Below are 14,136 nucleotides of genomic sequence, written 5' to 3'. Positions count from 1 at the left end.
AACGCCCCAATCCGAACTCCTCAAAACCCGGTTACATCCCCTACCCCCTACCACAACCACACCATCTCGTTCCCCCATCCGAAAATCCCCAAAGCACCCCAAACAACAAGGCAATCTCCCAAGAGACCCAAGCCATGATTGGCGGATCATTTTTTCTTGTCAATGTCTTGTTTTGCAAGCCCCTGTCAAAGATCAGACGTCGTTTCATCAACCCAACTTCCCCACAAAAACAAGCGACGAAGATCTAAAACGCCTCATGTAGACAACGTAACCCTCACAATGTGGAAATGTGGACGGTGAGAACCTAAAATCGTAAACGGCGTGTGGAAGAAAAAAACTGCCATCAACCTGGAAAACTCGAAGTATACCGGTGTTCGAGGGTGTTCGAGAGATGAATCGATGGAGTCGGTTGAGGCCTCATCCGTCCGAAATAAAACTCTATTTGTCGTAAGGAAAGTGGACGTATGTGCCAGGAATTCGAATGGGGGTCAAAGCATCTACCACAAAAGGAAGGTATTGTTAGTTCACGAGGGAATATAAATTTGTCTAGATATAAGAAATCATCGTATTATGTACGGTGTCTATTATGTACATGACCCTAACTTCCAACTCCATCTTATAAACTAAGAATCAAACACCTACTCTTATGTCCCTAAGTCATGTAAATAGCAAAACAAAAGTTATATCTCTAACCCCATACGCCAAAAATGCAGCACTCGCTTGCTACTTTCATCATCTCATCTCATCATTTTTCGTAAGTCATCTGTACACACTGATGTCATCCCCAATCCTTGTAGCATAAGCGCTCGACACATCTTAATCCACCAATGCATGTCCCCTCAAAGCTCTCGTATAATTCCTTCCGTTGATCTAATCGTCAAATACATGGCGAAGTTTGGTTCTCAACCACCGTTTTTTGATGATGGCTCTTAATCATAGAGACCAATATCAGGATCTTCATCCTGTTGTCCATCATAGTCGAGATCCATTAACTCATCATCGCTCTCGTCACCGGTATCCATGCCTTGGTGGTTGGGTAGGATAGCGATCTTGCCATTCTGCATAACCACTCTAGCCACTTCACCATCCTTGATTGAGCCATTAAGAATGTAGATGGCCATGCGGTTAAGAATCTCTCTTTCGATAAGTCTGCCGAGAGGACGAGCACCGTATTGCGGATTGTAGCCTGCAGTTCCCAGATAGTCACGAACTTCAGGTGAGCAGTCGATCTTGACGGACTTGTCGTTCTTCGCAAGTCGCTTCTGAATCTCAGCAAGACGGACATCAACGATTTTGCGGATCTCAGCCTTTGATAGCCGGTTGAAAATGACCGTTGAACTGATACGGTTCAAGAATTCAGGCAAGAAGTAATCTTGAAGTGCCTTCTCGACCAACTTCCTCGTTGTGTCATCGATTCTCGAAGATGTCAATGACGTTCGTTGGAGATACTCGGCACCCAAATTGGAGGTCATCACAACGATACAATTGCGTGCGTCAATGACACGTCCTTGACCATCAGTAATACGACCATCGTCCATAAGTTGAAGGAGGACAGTCAAAACTTCCTTCGCTGCTTTCTCCACCTCATCAAACAGCAGAATTGAGAACGGCTTGCGACGAAGAGCTTCCGTGAGTTGTCCTCCAGCGTCGTGGCCAACGTATCCAGGTGGCGCACCGATCATTCGACTCAAGGAATGCTTCTCCTGGTATTCTGACATATCCAAGCGAATCATAGCAGCTGGGTCGTCGAACAAAAATTCAGCTAGTGCCTTTGTGAGCAACGTCTTACCGGTACCCGAAGGACCGCAGAATAGAAAACTGGGTGGTTGATTTGGATTACTGAGTCCGGAACGTTGAAGTCTAATTGCGTTCGATACTGCCTTGACAGCTTCTTTTTGACCGACGACAGATTTGGTAAGCTCTCTCTCCATGTGCAACAGTTTGTCCTTCTCGGTGGCCTTCAGTCTGCTGACTGGAATGCCGGTTGCGCGACCAACAATTTCATTGATCTGATCTGGGCCAACGACATCAGTGAGAAGAGACCCGCCTGAATCTGGATCGCTTGTAGAGCTAAGCGCTGCATCCGCTGCTTTCTTCTCCTTCTCGAGATTTTTGATAAAGGCTTCCTGCTCCGGAATAGCGTAATATTGTAGATCAGCAGCCCTACTGTCGTCTCCCATACGGGTTGCTTCCTCTGACTTGACGCGAAGTGAATCGAGCTTAACCTTCGCCTCCTGAATAGCTTTGCCTCTAGCTCTTTCACGCTCGTATTTCTCGCGTAGTGGTCTAAGTTCATCCTCGCAATTAGCAGCGTCCTTCTTAGCTTGCGCCAGACGAGCCTGGGAAGCATCATCTTTCTCCCGAGTAAGGGCATGAATCTCGATTTTAAGCTGTCGCAGTTTCCGATCCAAAGAATCAATGATTTCAGGTTGAGATTCTCGGGCTACTCGAACCGCTGCTGCTGCTTCATCGATAAGATCCACAGCAGAATCAGGTAAGCGTCTCTGGGTAAGGTAGCGAGCGGCCAAAGTAGCTGCAGCGACAATGGCACCATCGGAAATATCGACACCGTGATGCACCTCGAATCTCTCCTTCAACCCTCTGAGAATAGAAATTGTCTCTGGAACCGTTGGCTCTTTGACGAGGACTTGCTGGAAACGACGTTCGAAAGCAGCATCCTTCTCAATGTACTTTCGGTACTCCATAAGTGTGGTTGCACCAATGCAGTGTAGCTGACCCCTGGCCAACATAGGCTTCAGGATGTTGGCAGCATCCATACCACCCTCTCCAGTGTTACCAGCTCCCATGAGGAGATGCATCTCGTCAACGAAGAGAACAATCATCTCGTGGCTTTTTTCGATTTCTGACAAGATACCCTTCATGCGCTCCTCGAATTCTCCTCGATATTTGCTGCCGGCAACAATACCACTCACATCTAGGGAGAGCAGTCTGCATGCTGAAAGATTGTCTGGTACGTCGTTATTGACGATACGTTGAGCCAAACCTTCGATGACTGTGGTTTTTCCAACACCTGGCTCTCCAATTAAAACGGGATTGTTTTTCGTTCTGCGAGACAAGATTCGGATGACTCGTCTGATCTCTTCCTCTCGACCAATAACAGGATCCATCTTTCCCTCTCGCGCCAACGCCGTCATATCCACAGTGAACTTCTTCAAGTTCTCGTTGTCCTCCTCGGTATCTGCTGTCTTGGAGTCGACTCTTTTCGTACCTCGGATTTTCTGAACGGCTTCTTGGATAACCTTGACGTTTGGCATATTCCCATCCTTCAAACTAGTCTGAATTGCAGGATCCTGACACAATGACATGATCAAATGATCCACGGCAATGTACGAATCTTTCTGTGTCTTCTGTAGGTCGTGAGCTCCTCTCAGTACTTTCGTGAACGACGGTGCCATAGCTATCTGCTCTGGTGGAGGATTTTGACTGGGTAATCGGACAATGGCCTTCTGAAGTGATCTTTGGAAAGCCTGAGGGTCGCCATTTGCTTTCTCAACAACCTGACGGAAGAGAGACTGAGATGGTGCTGGTCCATTTTGTTGATCTTTCGATTCGTCTGCCGGTGGATCTAGGAGGGAGAGTCCAAGGTGAAGAGGTAATAGTTGTGGGTGAGCATAACCTTCTGCTACCGCCATGGCATCAGAAAGGGCTTTGCTCGCCCTGTCGGTGAAGTCCATGTTATTCATGTTTGCGATGTTTTGATCGAATTTCGATCAGCTGTTGCTGTAGTTGAATTGTACTGTGGGAGCTATAGTTGTAAACTGAAGGACTCAAGTCCTGAATGCCTTTTGTGGTTTCGCTATGTGTAAATGAAAGAAGTAGAATTGAACAGTAGTTGAGTGATTGACTTTCGCAATATTTGGTTTGTTTGTCTTGAGAGAAGGAAATCAAGAAGAAGAAGCGTCTGATTGCTAAATAGTAGTAAGTGGGCCGTTCACCTACGCAACAAGAAAAAAGCTGGTAGGTTGAAGAACATGCGACTCGTTGGCAGACGCTTCTCGCAGTCAGTGGTTGCTTCCAGAAGGCTCTCGCCAGGAAACCTGAACTGGCCTGACTGTGGGGATGATACTGCTCTGTGATTCGCCAGCCCTGCCCCTCATTCTCTGAGGTCATTCTTTGAAAGTGACAGGGGTAGCAGCTCTTGCAGCCACCGATTCACCGATATCACATGACCAGTAGCGCTAAGCCTAAATGAAATTGTAACTTCTTGAGATTCTGTGATTTCGCGACGGGGTGTACAAGAGGATCAGCCAATTGCTCACCACGCCCAGCCCATCATGAATATTCAGTCCTCCTCCAGGATAGCACGAAGGGCAATCCTCTGTATCCGTGGAGCTCGACATAATGCCACCGCCACCACACCTCCAGCAGCAAATCTCACAGATGTAGCAACTACCGCATCACCCTCAGAAATCCCCATCACCAGCTCCGAACTCCAGCCAACACCAGAAGCGCCAGCCGCCTCTAAGCCAGTTCCAGAACCGACGGGTGAAAGAGGCCAGACGATATACGTATTCAGGCAGGTCCAATGGAATCAAGTAGTCTACTCGCTGCAGAAATCTATGAAGGTCTATACATCTATTCAAACCCCATAGCAGTCATTAACACAATCAGAATAACCACGCGCTCAAACAACTCCCATACAACGGCAAAAAGACGGTCCCAGCAGCCCTGCGAAAGGATCTCTGGACCCCCCTCGCAGCCATATCCTTCCCAACCGCCTTACACGGACGTAGTGCCTACCAAAAACTCCGCGAGTATGCCAAACGGCACGCATTAGAGTGGGAACCGCATTCCCTCAATGTCACCAGCGCGGGCATACCCGTCCCAAAGCAGAAAAGAGGAAGGCTGTTAAATGACCAGAAAGCCAACAGTATCGCCGATTTAGCGTCCGTGCTATTCAAACTCAGTGTCGAAAACATACGGCATTACTATCCCGCGCCAAGACCAGCGATTGGGAACCGGTTAGGACTGTACGACGAGAGTCAGGGTGCCGTAGTTGGGGTTCGATGGGCTGATATCGCGGATGCGAACTTTGCGAAATCATGGAGCAGCAACGTCGTCCACAACACATTGACGTCCTTGTACAAAAACCCATTTGTCGGAGCGCTATGGGGATCCCTGAAAACCCCCAAGAAGACCGCATCCGCGGATGAAGCAGAAGCAGAGGCAAGCGAGACAACTATATCAAGCCGCGAGAAATGGTACAAACAATACCAGAGCGACCAGAACAAGCAAAAGCAGCTTCACAGAGCCAAGAAAGTTGAACTTAAGAAAGCGGCTCTTTCACCTACGCAAAAGGGGTTGGAGAGACAAAAGGCTCTCAAAGCGAAGGAGCGGATGCAGAAGAAGCTCGAGGCGAAGAAGAGAGGGAAGGAAGCGGCGAGGTCAAGGCCGAGAGGTATGGATTGGACGACGTTCAAGGCGACGGTGGTGGCGAAGATGAAGGTTCAGGATGTGAAGACTCTTGAGGAGGCGGCGAAGAAACCGCAGGTGAATGAGGCGTAGGGATTGAGGGGGTATGTATGTATTGTGTAGGTAGGAAGGCTTTGTACTTGTATGGAGTTGGGAAGTGTATGAAAATTATATAAGAACTATGAGAAGTTAAGGACGTTGTACGATTGATGTTTGTTTGTGTCATTGAACATAAGTCTTGATTCTCCTGACCTTTGATAGACTTACATTGCGCTCTCCATCTTAGGTAGAGGACTGATTCTGAAATTCCAAGTCCTCCTAAGTCTTCAATCCCAGTTCCAAAATTTCGAATGCGAGAGTCACGGAATATACGCACATTTCAGTTCATACAAAAATCTGGCTGATGTTGTATTCGCCAGAATCAAAAAATCTTAATAAAAGATATACTTGTAACCACCAAAAGTCCGATTCTCAGTTGCGTCACCCTCTATTTCTAGCACACATTTCCCATTCCACCCTCCCAAAATCCATATCCTTTAATATGCACAACAAAACTCCTCAGGACCTAATGGCCTAGACTTTGATAGCAAATGTCTTAAGATACTCGTAATCCTCAATATTAGCATCCACCGTCTCCCGGATGACCTTCGCACCATCCTCGCCGTATTTCTGTTTCCACTCGGCATCTTCGTCCTCAATTGATTTGTTCTTCTTTTTCTGGTTGAAGTCAGTCTCATTTACTCTTCAGGCAGTCGAGTGCAAACTTACATGCGCAGCGCTCCTCGGCTTAAGCGAAGTAGAATTAATAGCATCATCATGGAAGCCCCTCCACTTCTCAAAGGCGTCTCTAGCCCTCTGGTGATCCTCCTCAGTATCCCAGATCAACATCTTAGGGCTGTAGTCAATCCCCACCTCCTTGCAGTATGCGGAGATGATGCCTTCTGGATTATCCAGCAAGTCATCGGCGTCGATGACGGTAATACTCACATCGTTCTTTTCGCAGACGCCTTTTCCGGCGAGAACAGGACCGACGTGCTTGTCTTTACGCAAGAAATCGAAGACGCGACGGAGTTCGTCGTACCCGGCTTCGGCAGGCATGAAGTTATAGAAGCCGGTGACTTTGTCGAGAGGTGGGATGGTGCAGCGCCAGTAGGATGGGATGCTGTGACGGGGATGGCGGATGAGGAAGGTGAAATGGAATTGTCTAAGGATTTCGGCTGGGACAACTGTTGGATTCCCGGGCTCTGGAGCTGTGTCATATGGATATGGCGCTTTTTTCGAGCCATTGTGGCCATTGACCTTCCCATTCGTGGTGCCATTGGTGTGGCCCTCAGTCCCAACCCCCTTTTTGATACTCTGACCTCCAAGCGAAGGTGCAATGGATGCTGAACCCTTCTCTGGTGGGCACAGGTAATGAGTGATATCCTTGATGAAGAGACGTTTACCCTAGCAGAAATGAGTTTTCCAACGTCAAACAGAAATTCGGAGACACTGATTCGAACAAATAGAAATATTACTGAGTCGACGCTGTTGATTGTAGATTGAATTCGAATGGTAATGGACCGACCAGACGAGTACAAGGGTGTTGGAATAGATGCATTAAATCAAGGGAACAAATTTCTCCGATTTACAAGGAGCACTTGCTCTTGTTGAAAATTCAATTGATCCAATTAAGCGGTTGTTTTTCCAGTTTCAAAAGAATGTGTATGGGAAGTTGTTCGGGGTTTCGCAGAAGTAGAGTATGGCTCGAACCTCTTTTCCTTCTCTCTCAATTCGGTCGAATATCGACTGATATGTGCAATCCGCGAAACCGCTCTCTTCACGAGCTTTCTCATCGTTTTCGTATCTAGGGCTCAATCGCTCGGGTCCAAAATAAAAAGCATCTCCGAATGGTTCGTGAACACATGTCAGGATATCACGGCGGGTCATGAAGACCTGTGTGTAACACATTAGCAATTGAGCCGAGGGTGCTACATTAGGGGGCTGTAAAGGTACATACTCGTTCAAATGCGGTACTCACTGCTCTCGGATGAGTAGCAACGAAGATTGGTTTGTTAGACATGATTTGTTTTCTGGATTTCTTCTAAGAAAGCAGTTCTCGGTAATGCAGGTATATCGCTCGCGGGCACTCTATGTCTCAAGAAGTACCTTTACGTGGGTTTCGAATTGTCAAACGTATTCCAGGTTGACAATGACTCCGGTTGCGACAAGCAATTTGCTCAGCAGTTGAGAAATGAGGAGGAGGAGGAGAATCAGGGAGGATCATATATGGGGCGGAGAGGTTAAAAGAAAGTTTGCGGCAACTAGTAAATTCTGCATTCAACGATTTGGTAAGGTTGACGGTCTGGCCCACCTTCATGGGATCGAATAACAATCCATCCCTCGACCGAATGCCATGTTGGTGATCAGGGACACAACGGGCAGGAGTGCAATGTGACGATTTTGGTCGACAGCGAAGAAGATATGAAGCATGACACTGGTCAGGTTTTCTGGCATCATAACGCCCTGAATAGGCAAATCGATCTTTGGCATTTTTGCGGTAGCCTCCACCAACCTTTGAAGGCTCCTTACGCCCCATCCACCCCGTTCAGCAGTGATTGGCATAAACTGTCAGGTCCCTCAGCACGCGGGCAGGTTAGGACGGTTAGGACGTGGGCGGTGGTGGTGCACTGGACTGGTGGTGAGCCAACGGAGGCTGTTCCGCATGTGGGGGTTCAGAGAGGACAGACACTGAATGACTGAAGGTTGATGGGTGTTGGAGAGGAAGACAAGAAGATGATGAGGGTAAGGCGGAGAAGTAGGAGCAGACTAAGAAGCAGTCGAGACAGAGGAGGCAAGATTTACCAGTACTTGCCTCTCAAATGCGACCAGTCGCGATGTACTTGGTTGATGTCGTGGGTGCGAGATGATGGAGGGGCAGATGAGATGGCGGGGTAGATAAGGGATCTCTAATATCTGCTCGTCATGACTTACCAGCCGCGACGGTGAGGTTAATTTCCGTCCGTCATGTCGTACAGGTTGGGTGCTTTCCGTGTTGAAAATGGGTTTTCTGTCGTGTATTCAGGATAATACTCCAATTCAGAAATGCTGCTAGGAGCCGACTCGGAGATGCTTCGGAGACATTCATGGATAAATCGGCTCGACTGCGATTCCATTAGTAAAGTCAGTCTGCACAGCAGAGGAGCAGAAATGCATTTTTACAAAAATACATCTAAGCAATGACGTAGCTTGGCGGGAATCAGTGCATAAAGGCGGTTTAAGCGAGGACATTTGACATGCACCTGGGCAGCATGCGAAAGTCGCCAGTATTTGAGTAAGGCTGCGATGCAGGCAGATTCTCTGTATCAGGGATCTTCGTAGACGAAATGGAAATGGCCATGCTCAAGATACACACTAATCAGACAATTCTCTGAATAGAATCAAGTTCCAGTAATCAGATCTTCAAGAAGGATTCCCACATGGGGTTTGATTGACCTCGGTGCCAAATCTGGGCTTCCATTCCAAGGTGTTTTTCAAATATCACACGGTCATTACCATGTCTTCGCTGTATTGTTGCATGGTATCTCTCTGTCTCTCCCCATGCACTTCACACTCCCAAGACAAATTCAACGAACGACTGAATCCCAATTCGAGCCAAGAAGCCCTGCTGGCCCGCCCAGGACACCAAGACTGACTCTTTAGGAGATTCATGATGCCGACGCTTTAGTGTTTAGCAAAGTTCTTCTCGAAGGTTTCGCTGGCTTCTGGTGGCTTGGCGGCGTAAACGGATGAGGACCCCTCGGTTGATCCACTCTGCACTTTCACACTGGGATTCCATACGGTGATTCCATACGGTATCCTGCCATCCACTTCCACGATCCTGGACACTCAAGACGGCCTCATTCTTCCTTCTCCACTCTCGTCTGCACCGCCTTCGATCTCTTGTCTCGTGCGACGAGAGGTGGAAGAATCATAATCTAGTACTGTTCAAGCACCGACGAGTCCGATGAGTACTAAAGCACTCCGTAGACCGTCACGGTAGGGTTCTCGCTTCTCCCAGTTGCACGGGATTTCAATCATCGCCGTATCGACTACCTCCTACTCACCTTTCATACCTCTACGAGGCGAGGTACGTGACCTTCGAGTCGAGTAGTCGATCGAGCGTAACGAGAGAGCACGACCACAACTTGCAACAGAGTCCTCGGATCCGCAAAAGAAGCCTCGGAGCCGCCGTTCTCTCTTCGCTGCGCTGCTCCAGTGCTCCACGTACCATACACGCCATACTACCAGGCGGATTAGACCCGCCCGACATCGACCCGTTCCTTCTTGTTGTTGCCGCGAACGAATCACTCTGGGTTCATCAACGACCAACTACCAAGTGCCCAGCATCTTGTGTCGGATTCTGAACATCTGCCAAGCATAGAATATCTCAAAGATCAACACCGTCAGCCCAAACCCAAACGCTACGGCACCGAGCGCCGCCTCTATTCACCTTCCCTATTTTAAACTTTCTGACGGCTCGTACCATTCCTCAATTGTAATAGCTGTTGGAGGACATCATTATCCTCGTCGTCAGATCTCCCCCGAAACATAGAGCTTTCCTCTTTCTAGTATTGTCAAATTCTTCATTGAGTTTTGAGTCACTGCAATTTCTCTTTACAGCAAAACTTTGTTTGACTGCGAGCCAGCCGCCTACTTCGACCTGACGCGGGGATCTTTTTGCGACTCGTCATCGGCGCAAACCTTCCCTCATCAGGCAAACCATGTCAATTCCAATCGCACCCTCAATCGCTACGAATCCTTCGTCGCCCGATTCTTTCGTTGATGAAGAACTCAATCCAGGTCCATCAGGGCCATGGCAGTCGTCTCCAACTTCAGCTCCTGGCTCACAACCACCCCGCGCTGCCCCTCTCCAGAAACGAAGAAGAGTAACTAGAGCATGCGATGAATGTCGAAGGAAGAAGATCAAGTGCGTATTGGGTCCCCTTTGAGGATGCAGAATTATAAATCGAGAGGAAAGAAGCTAATTTAGAACTGTGAAGATGCGACGGAAAACAGCCATGTACCCATTGCACAGTATACTCGTATGGTATGTAGAACCTGCATGCCTCTGTCAAAGAGAACTCTATTGACCCCTTCAGAATGCACCTATGACCAGCCTTCCAATCGGCGTAGAAACCCGGCCCCGCAATATATCGAAGCATTAGAAACTCGTCTGCAGCGCGCGGAGACTTTATTGAAGACCGTCCTGCCGGACGTTGATCTAAACGATCCAACAGACATTGACGTTGCGATTGCACAGAGACAGGCGAACGCCAAGGACTCCACAGGCGAGGCCTCATCGAACATCAAGAATGAATACGAAGCGGAACAAGATGCTCAGCTGCGATCAATGATCACTTCTACTGGACAACTTGATCTGGATGAGCATGGCCGATGGGATTTTCATGTAAGTAAAGGACGCTCGCATACGCGAAAACAGAGCATATGGCTTAGTGAGCCACGGACAGTATGCTGCCAAACGGGATGTGGGCTGACGTGTATTGTAGGGTGGATCCTCTGGGACTGTGTTTGTTCGACGAATGCGAGAGCAGATGGGAGGACTTCTGGGAGAGGCAAACAATGGATCTCCTTTTCTACCAAGATTACCGAGAGCCTACCCTTCTGTTGTATTCAACTCTCCCGGCTCCGCACATGATTCACCGCTCGAATCAGGTCTTCCAAACACAATAGACTTGCCAGCCAAAGAAGTCGCGCTACATCTGTGTGATAATTCATTAAATCTGGCGTGCTCTCTTCTGTGCTTCGTCCACCAACCTTCATTTTACGTAATGGTACATAGGATATACGATATACCGGTAGAGAGTTTTGGCAATGAAGAGAATCAGTTTTTACCACTGCTATATGTTGTCTTAGCTCTAGGTTGTCTGTTTAATCTTGAAGGGAAGAATCCGCCGACTTACAAAAGCGGCATAGACCAAGGGTGTGTTACATTTCCTTCAACGTTTTTCATCATATCATTCCTCGTTGATCGAACCTCTATTTCTGGTGGCTTTGAAACTGTCCTGGCGGCAGAATTTCGCGCAACTTTTAACAAATCAGCGAGTTTGGAACACTCTGATATTGTATTGTGTTGCCTTGACAGACCTCACCTGCGGCTCTATTGCGATTATTTGCTAACGAACCTCCTAGACTCAAATATTTCAGAGCAGCGCGCCAGATGATGGATGTTACAGATTGCCGCGATCTTACGGCGTTACAGGCCATCCTGTTCATGATCCTCTTTCTGCAGTCTTCAGCGAATCTGAGCACTTGCTACTCTTATATAGGAATTGCTCTAAGATCTGCTTTGCGGATGGGACTGCACCGAAACATCCCCCACAATTTCAACCCGATCGAGAAACAAGTTCGAAGACGAGTTTTCTGGGTAGCGAGAAAGATGGACACTTATGTTTCCGCGATGCTTGGGTTTCCTCAAATGCTCAGTCTAGACGATGTTGATCAGAAGTTACCTGCCGAAGTTGATGATGAATACATCACAAAAGACGGAATAATCCCAATGCCGGAGGGGACGACATCGCTGTACGCTGCATCGAATGCGCATACGAATCTAATGATAATTTTGACAAAGGTAATAACCTATATATACCCAACCAAAGGGCTTGAAGAATCCATCCAGAATGGCGCAAATCCATGTTACGTTATAAGTCACGCAAAGATTAGAGACATTGAGCGCGATCTCAAAGAGTGGCTGGATAAACTCCCAATGGGACTTCGACCTGGTGGAGATGTGTCGCCAAAACTCGTTCGGTAAGCAAAATTACCAAATATTCATCTCTCAGCTCTAGAAAAAGGTTGCTTGCTAGACCCAGTAACTAACATGGTTATTTAGTATTCAGCAGCTTCTCCGCCTAGCATACGCTCACGTTCAGATGATGCTTTATCGCCCATTTTTACATTACGTTTCAGAAAAGTCGCCAGCCAGCAAAAATCTGGACGAACGATCATATGCTTGCGCCGCTGCATGTGTCAGCGTCTCGCGAAATATTGTACATATCACTACGGAAATGAAGAGGAGGGGCTTTTTGCTTGGGGCTTATTGGTTCACGATGTATACAACGTTCTTTTCTATTCTATCGTTGGTGTTCTTTGTGTTGGAAAATCCAAACAAGTCTGGATCTCAAGAGATCCTCGCAGACGCCATGGATGGCAAGGAAGCACTAGATGGTCTTGCGCGGGGAAGTCAGGCTGCAGACAGATGCTCAACGGCATTGAAAGTAAGAATGATCAGTGCTCTCCTCAAATCAGGGCTAACTGAAAACTAGGGACTTTTCGAGCAACTGCCGACGCACCTGAAGGAAAGCCGTGGTTCTGCGCCAACCCTCGCTAAGAAGAAACGATCCGCTCCATCCCCTCCAACCGAGTCGGCAGTAAAGAGCACCCCATCTCTTTGGAATCCTCCTCGGGATGATATAAATGGTCCTGATATTGCTTTTATCTCACGTGCACGAACTTTTCCCACCCCAGCACCGGCTCACAATAGTCCCAGAGCGTCTCTTGATGGAGCAAGATTCCAAACGAATACCGCATCCAATCCCAACCTTCGAAATAGCTTCCAGGAACTAATGACGCCTTCGGACATCTCGACAGTGGGAACTCCAGAATCCAGCACGTCGAGTTACGTTCATCCACAACAATTTACCATAAATAGCTCGGTTCCGGATCTCAGTGCGATGATGTTCCCGTCCGCGGATCCATTTGCATATCCACCAAACCACCCTATTATGAATTATGAAAACGACAAACAAGAGCCCTTGGCTGGTTACAACAGCTCGCCCAACCCGACTATATATGTGTCGAACGGGAATCCCAACCCTGGAATGTACGATGACTTAGAGGGGCAGATCTTTGGTCCTTTACCACCATATCTTACACAGGGACCACAAAATTTTGAATATCAAAATCAGATGGATATGGGACCTGGAATGATGGAGAACATAGGCCCTTCCATAGGCTACAACACTGGATTAGCACCGGATGGAAATATGAATTTCGTGCTTTCGGGGGAGAATGGATGGAGTAATATGGTGAATGATCAGCGATACCGTCCGCAGTGAATGGTCCAGCCACGAATTTTTCTTGCAGTGTTGCACACGATTGCTGTATTTTATGACGGTTATACCATTGCATACATTTGGGATGAGGGCCGGCAATTTGATTTTTTAGGTTTTTGTTCGGACATGCATTTAGATATCCGTGTTGGAAGATACAAGGGACTCATGATTTTTGTTAGGGATTTGTTTGGGTTTAATATGTAGATATACCCGAGTTCGTTCAAAACGGAAAATAGCATATAGAGAACTGTACATTTCATATTTGTGAGATGTTTGGTTTTTCTCTGCTTTGTACTAATCCACTGTTTCGCAGGAAAGCGAATATTTAGGTAAAAAGTAATTTATTTCCAAAGGAAAAACATGTGTTGCGTATAGAAAGAATTATTTTGTTTCAAAATCGTTCTCATTAAAGTGACAACTTAGTAATTCACTTATGAAATCTGATTGACGTATAACTACATAATAGAGACAAAAATTCGGTAGAACTATAATCCGTGTCGTACCTTATCGGCCTTTGCAGCCTGGAGCTTCCAGAGCTCCAACATCGCGTCTACCCCACAACCTCGACTCGGAACTATCAACCAGCAACTATTAATACGCCACCAAACAA

At 47.4% G+C, this 14,136-nt stretch overlaps 4 protein-coding genes across 4 annotated transcripts; 2 read left to right on the top strand and 2 right to left on the bottom strand.

Moving 5' to 3' along the window:
* Window positions 1-929: 929 nt before the first annotated feature.
* On the bottom strand, window positions 930-3,704 carry GLAREA_05473 (P-loop containing nucleoside triphosphate hydrolase; the record flags this gene model as incomplete). The annotated part of the gene is made up of 1 exon (XM_008078762.1): window positions 930-3,704. One exon carries the CDS (start codon window positions 3,702-3,704, stop codon window positions 930-932), a length of 2,775 nt encoding a protein of 924 aa, XP_008076953.1.
* A 591-nt stretch (window positions 3,705-4,295) lies between these two features.
* Window positions 4,296-5,526, top strand: GLAREA_05472 (uncharacterized protein; the record flags this gene model as incomplete). Its single annotated transcript, XM_008078761.1, has 2 exons — window positions 4,296-4,586; window positions 4,633-5,526. 2 exons carry the CDS (start codon window positions 4,296-4,298, stop codon window positions 5,524-5,526), a joined length of 1,185 nt encoding a protein of 394 aa, XP_008076952.1.
* A 480-nt stretch (window positions 5,527-6,006) lies between these two features.
* Window positions 6,007-7,495, bottom strand: GLAREA_05471 (P-loop containing nucleoside triphosphate hydrolase; the record flags this gene model as incomplete). The annotated part of the gene is made up of 4 exons (XM_008078760.1): window positions 6,007-6,150; window positions 6,202-6,879; window positions 7,186-7,368; window positions 7,433-7,495. 4 exons carry the CDS (start codon window positions 7,493-7,495, stop codon window positions 6,007-6,009), a joined length of 1,068 nt encoding a protein of 355 aa, XP_008076951.1.
* A 2,680-nt stretch (window positions 7,496-10,175) lies between these two features.
* On the top strand, window positions 10,176-13,529 carry GLAREA_05470 (Zn2/Cys6 DNA-binding protein; the record flags this gene model as incomplete). The annotated part of the gene is made up of 7 exons (XM_008078759.1): window positions 10,176-10,381; window positions 10,455-10,501; window positions 10,554-10,861; window positions 10,962-11,176; window positions 11,605-12,222; window positions 12,305-12,689; window positions 12,738-13,529. The coding sequence occupies 7 exons, from the start codon at window positions 10,176-10,178 to the stop codon at window positions 13,527-13,529; spliced, it is 2,571 nt and encodes an 856-aa protein (XP_008076950.1).
* Between the last annotated feature and the right edge of the window lie 607 nt (window positions 13,530-14,136).

Source organism: Glarea lozoyensis (assembly GCF_000409485.1).
Source record: "Glarea lozoyensis ATCC 20868 chromosome Unknown GLAREA10, whole genome shotgun sequence".
Taxonomy (NCBI): domain Eukaryota; kingdom Fungi; phylum Ascomycota; class Leotiomycetes; order Helotiales; family Helotiaceae; genus Glarea; species Glarea lozoyensis.
Note: the sequence above shows the minus strand (reverse complement) of the source record. Positions and strands in the feature narration are given on the sequence as shown.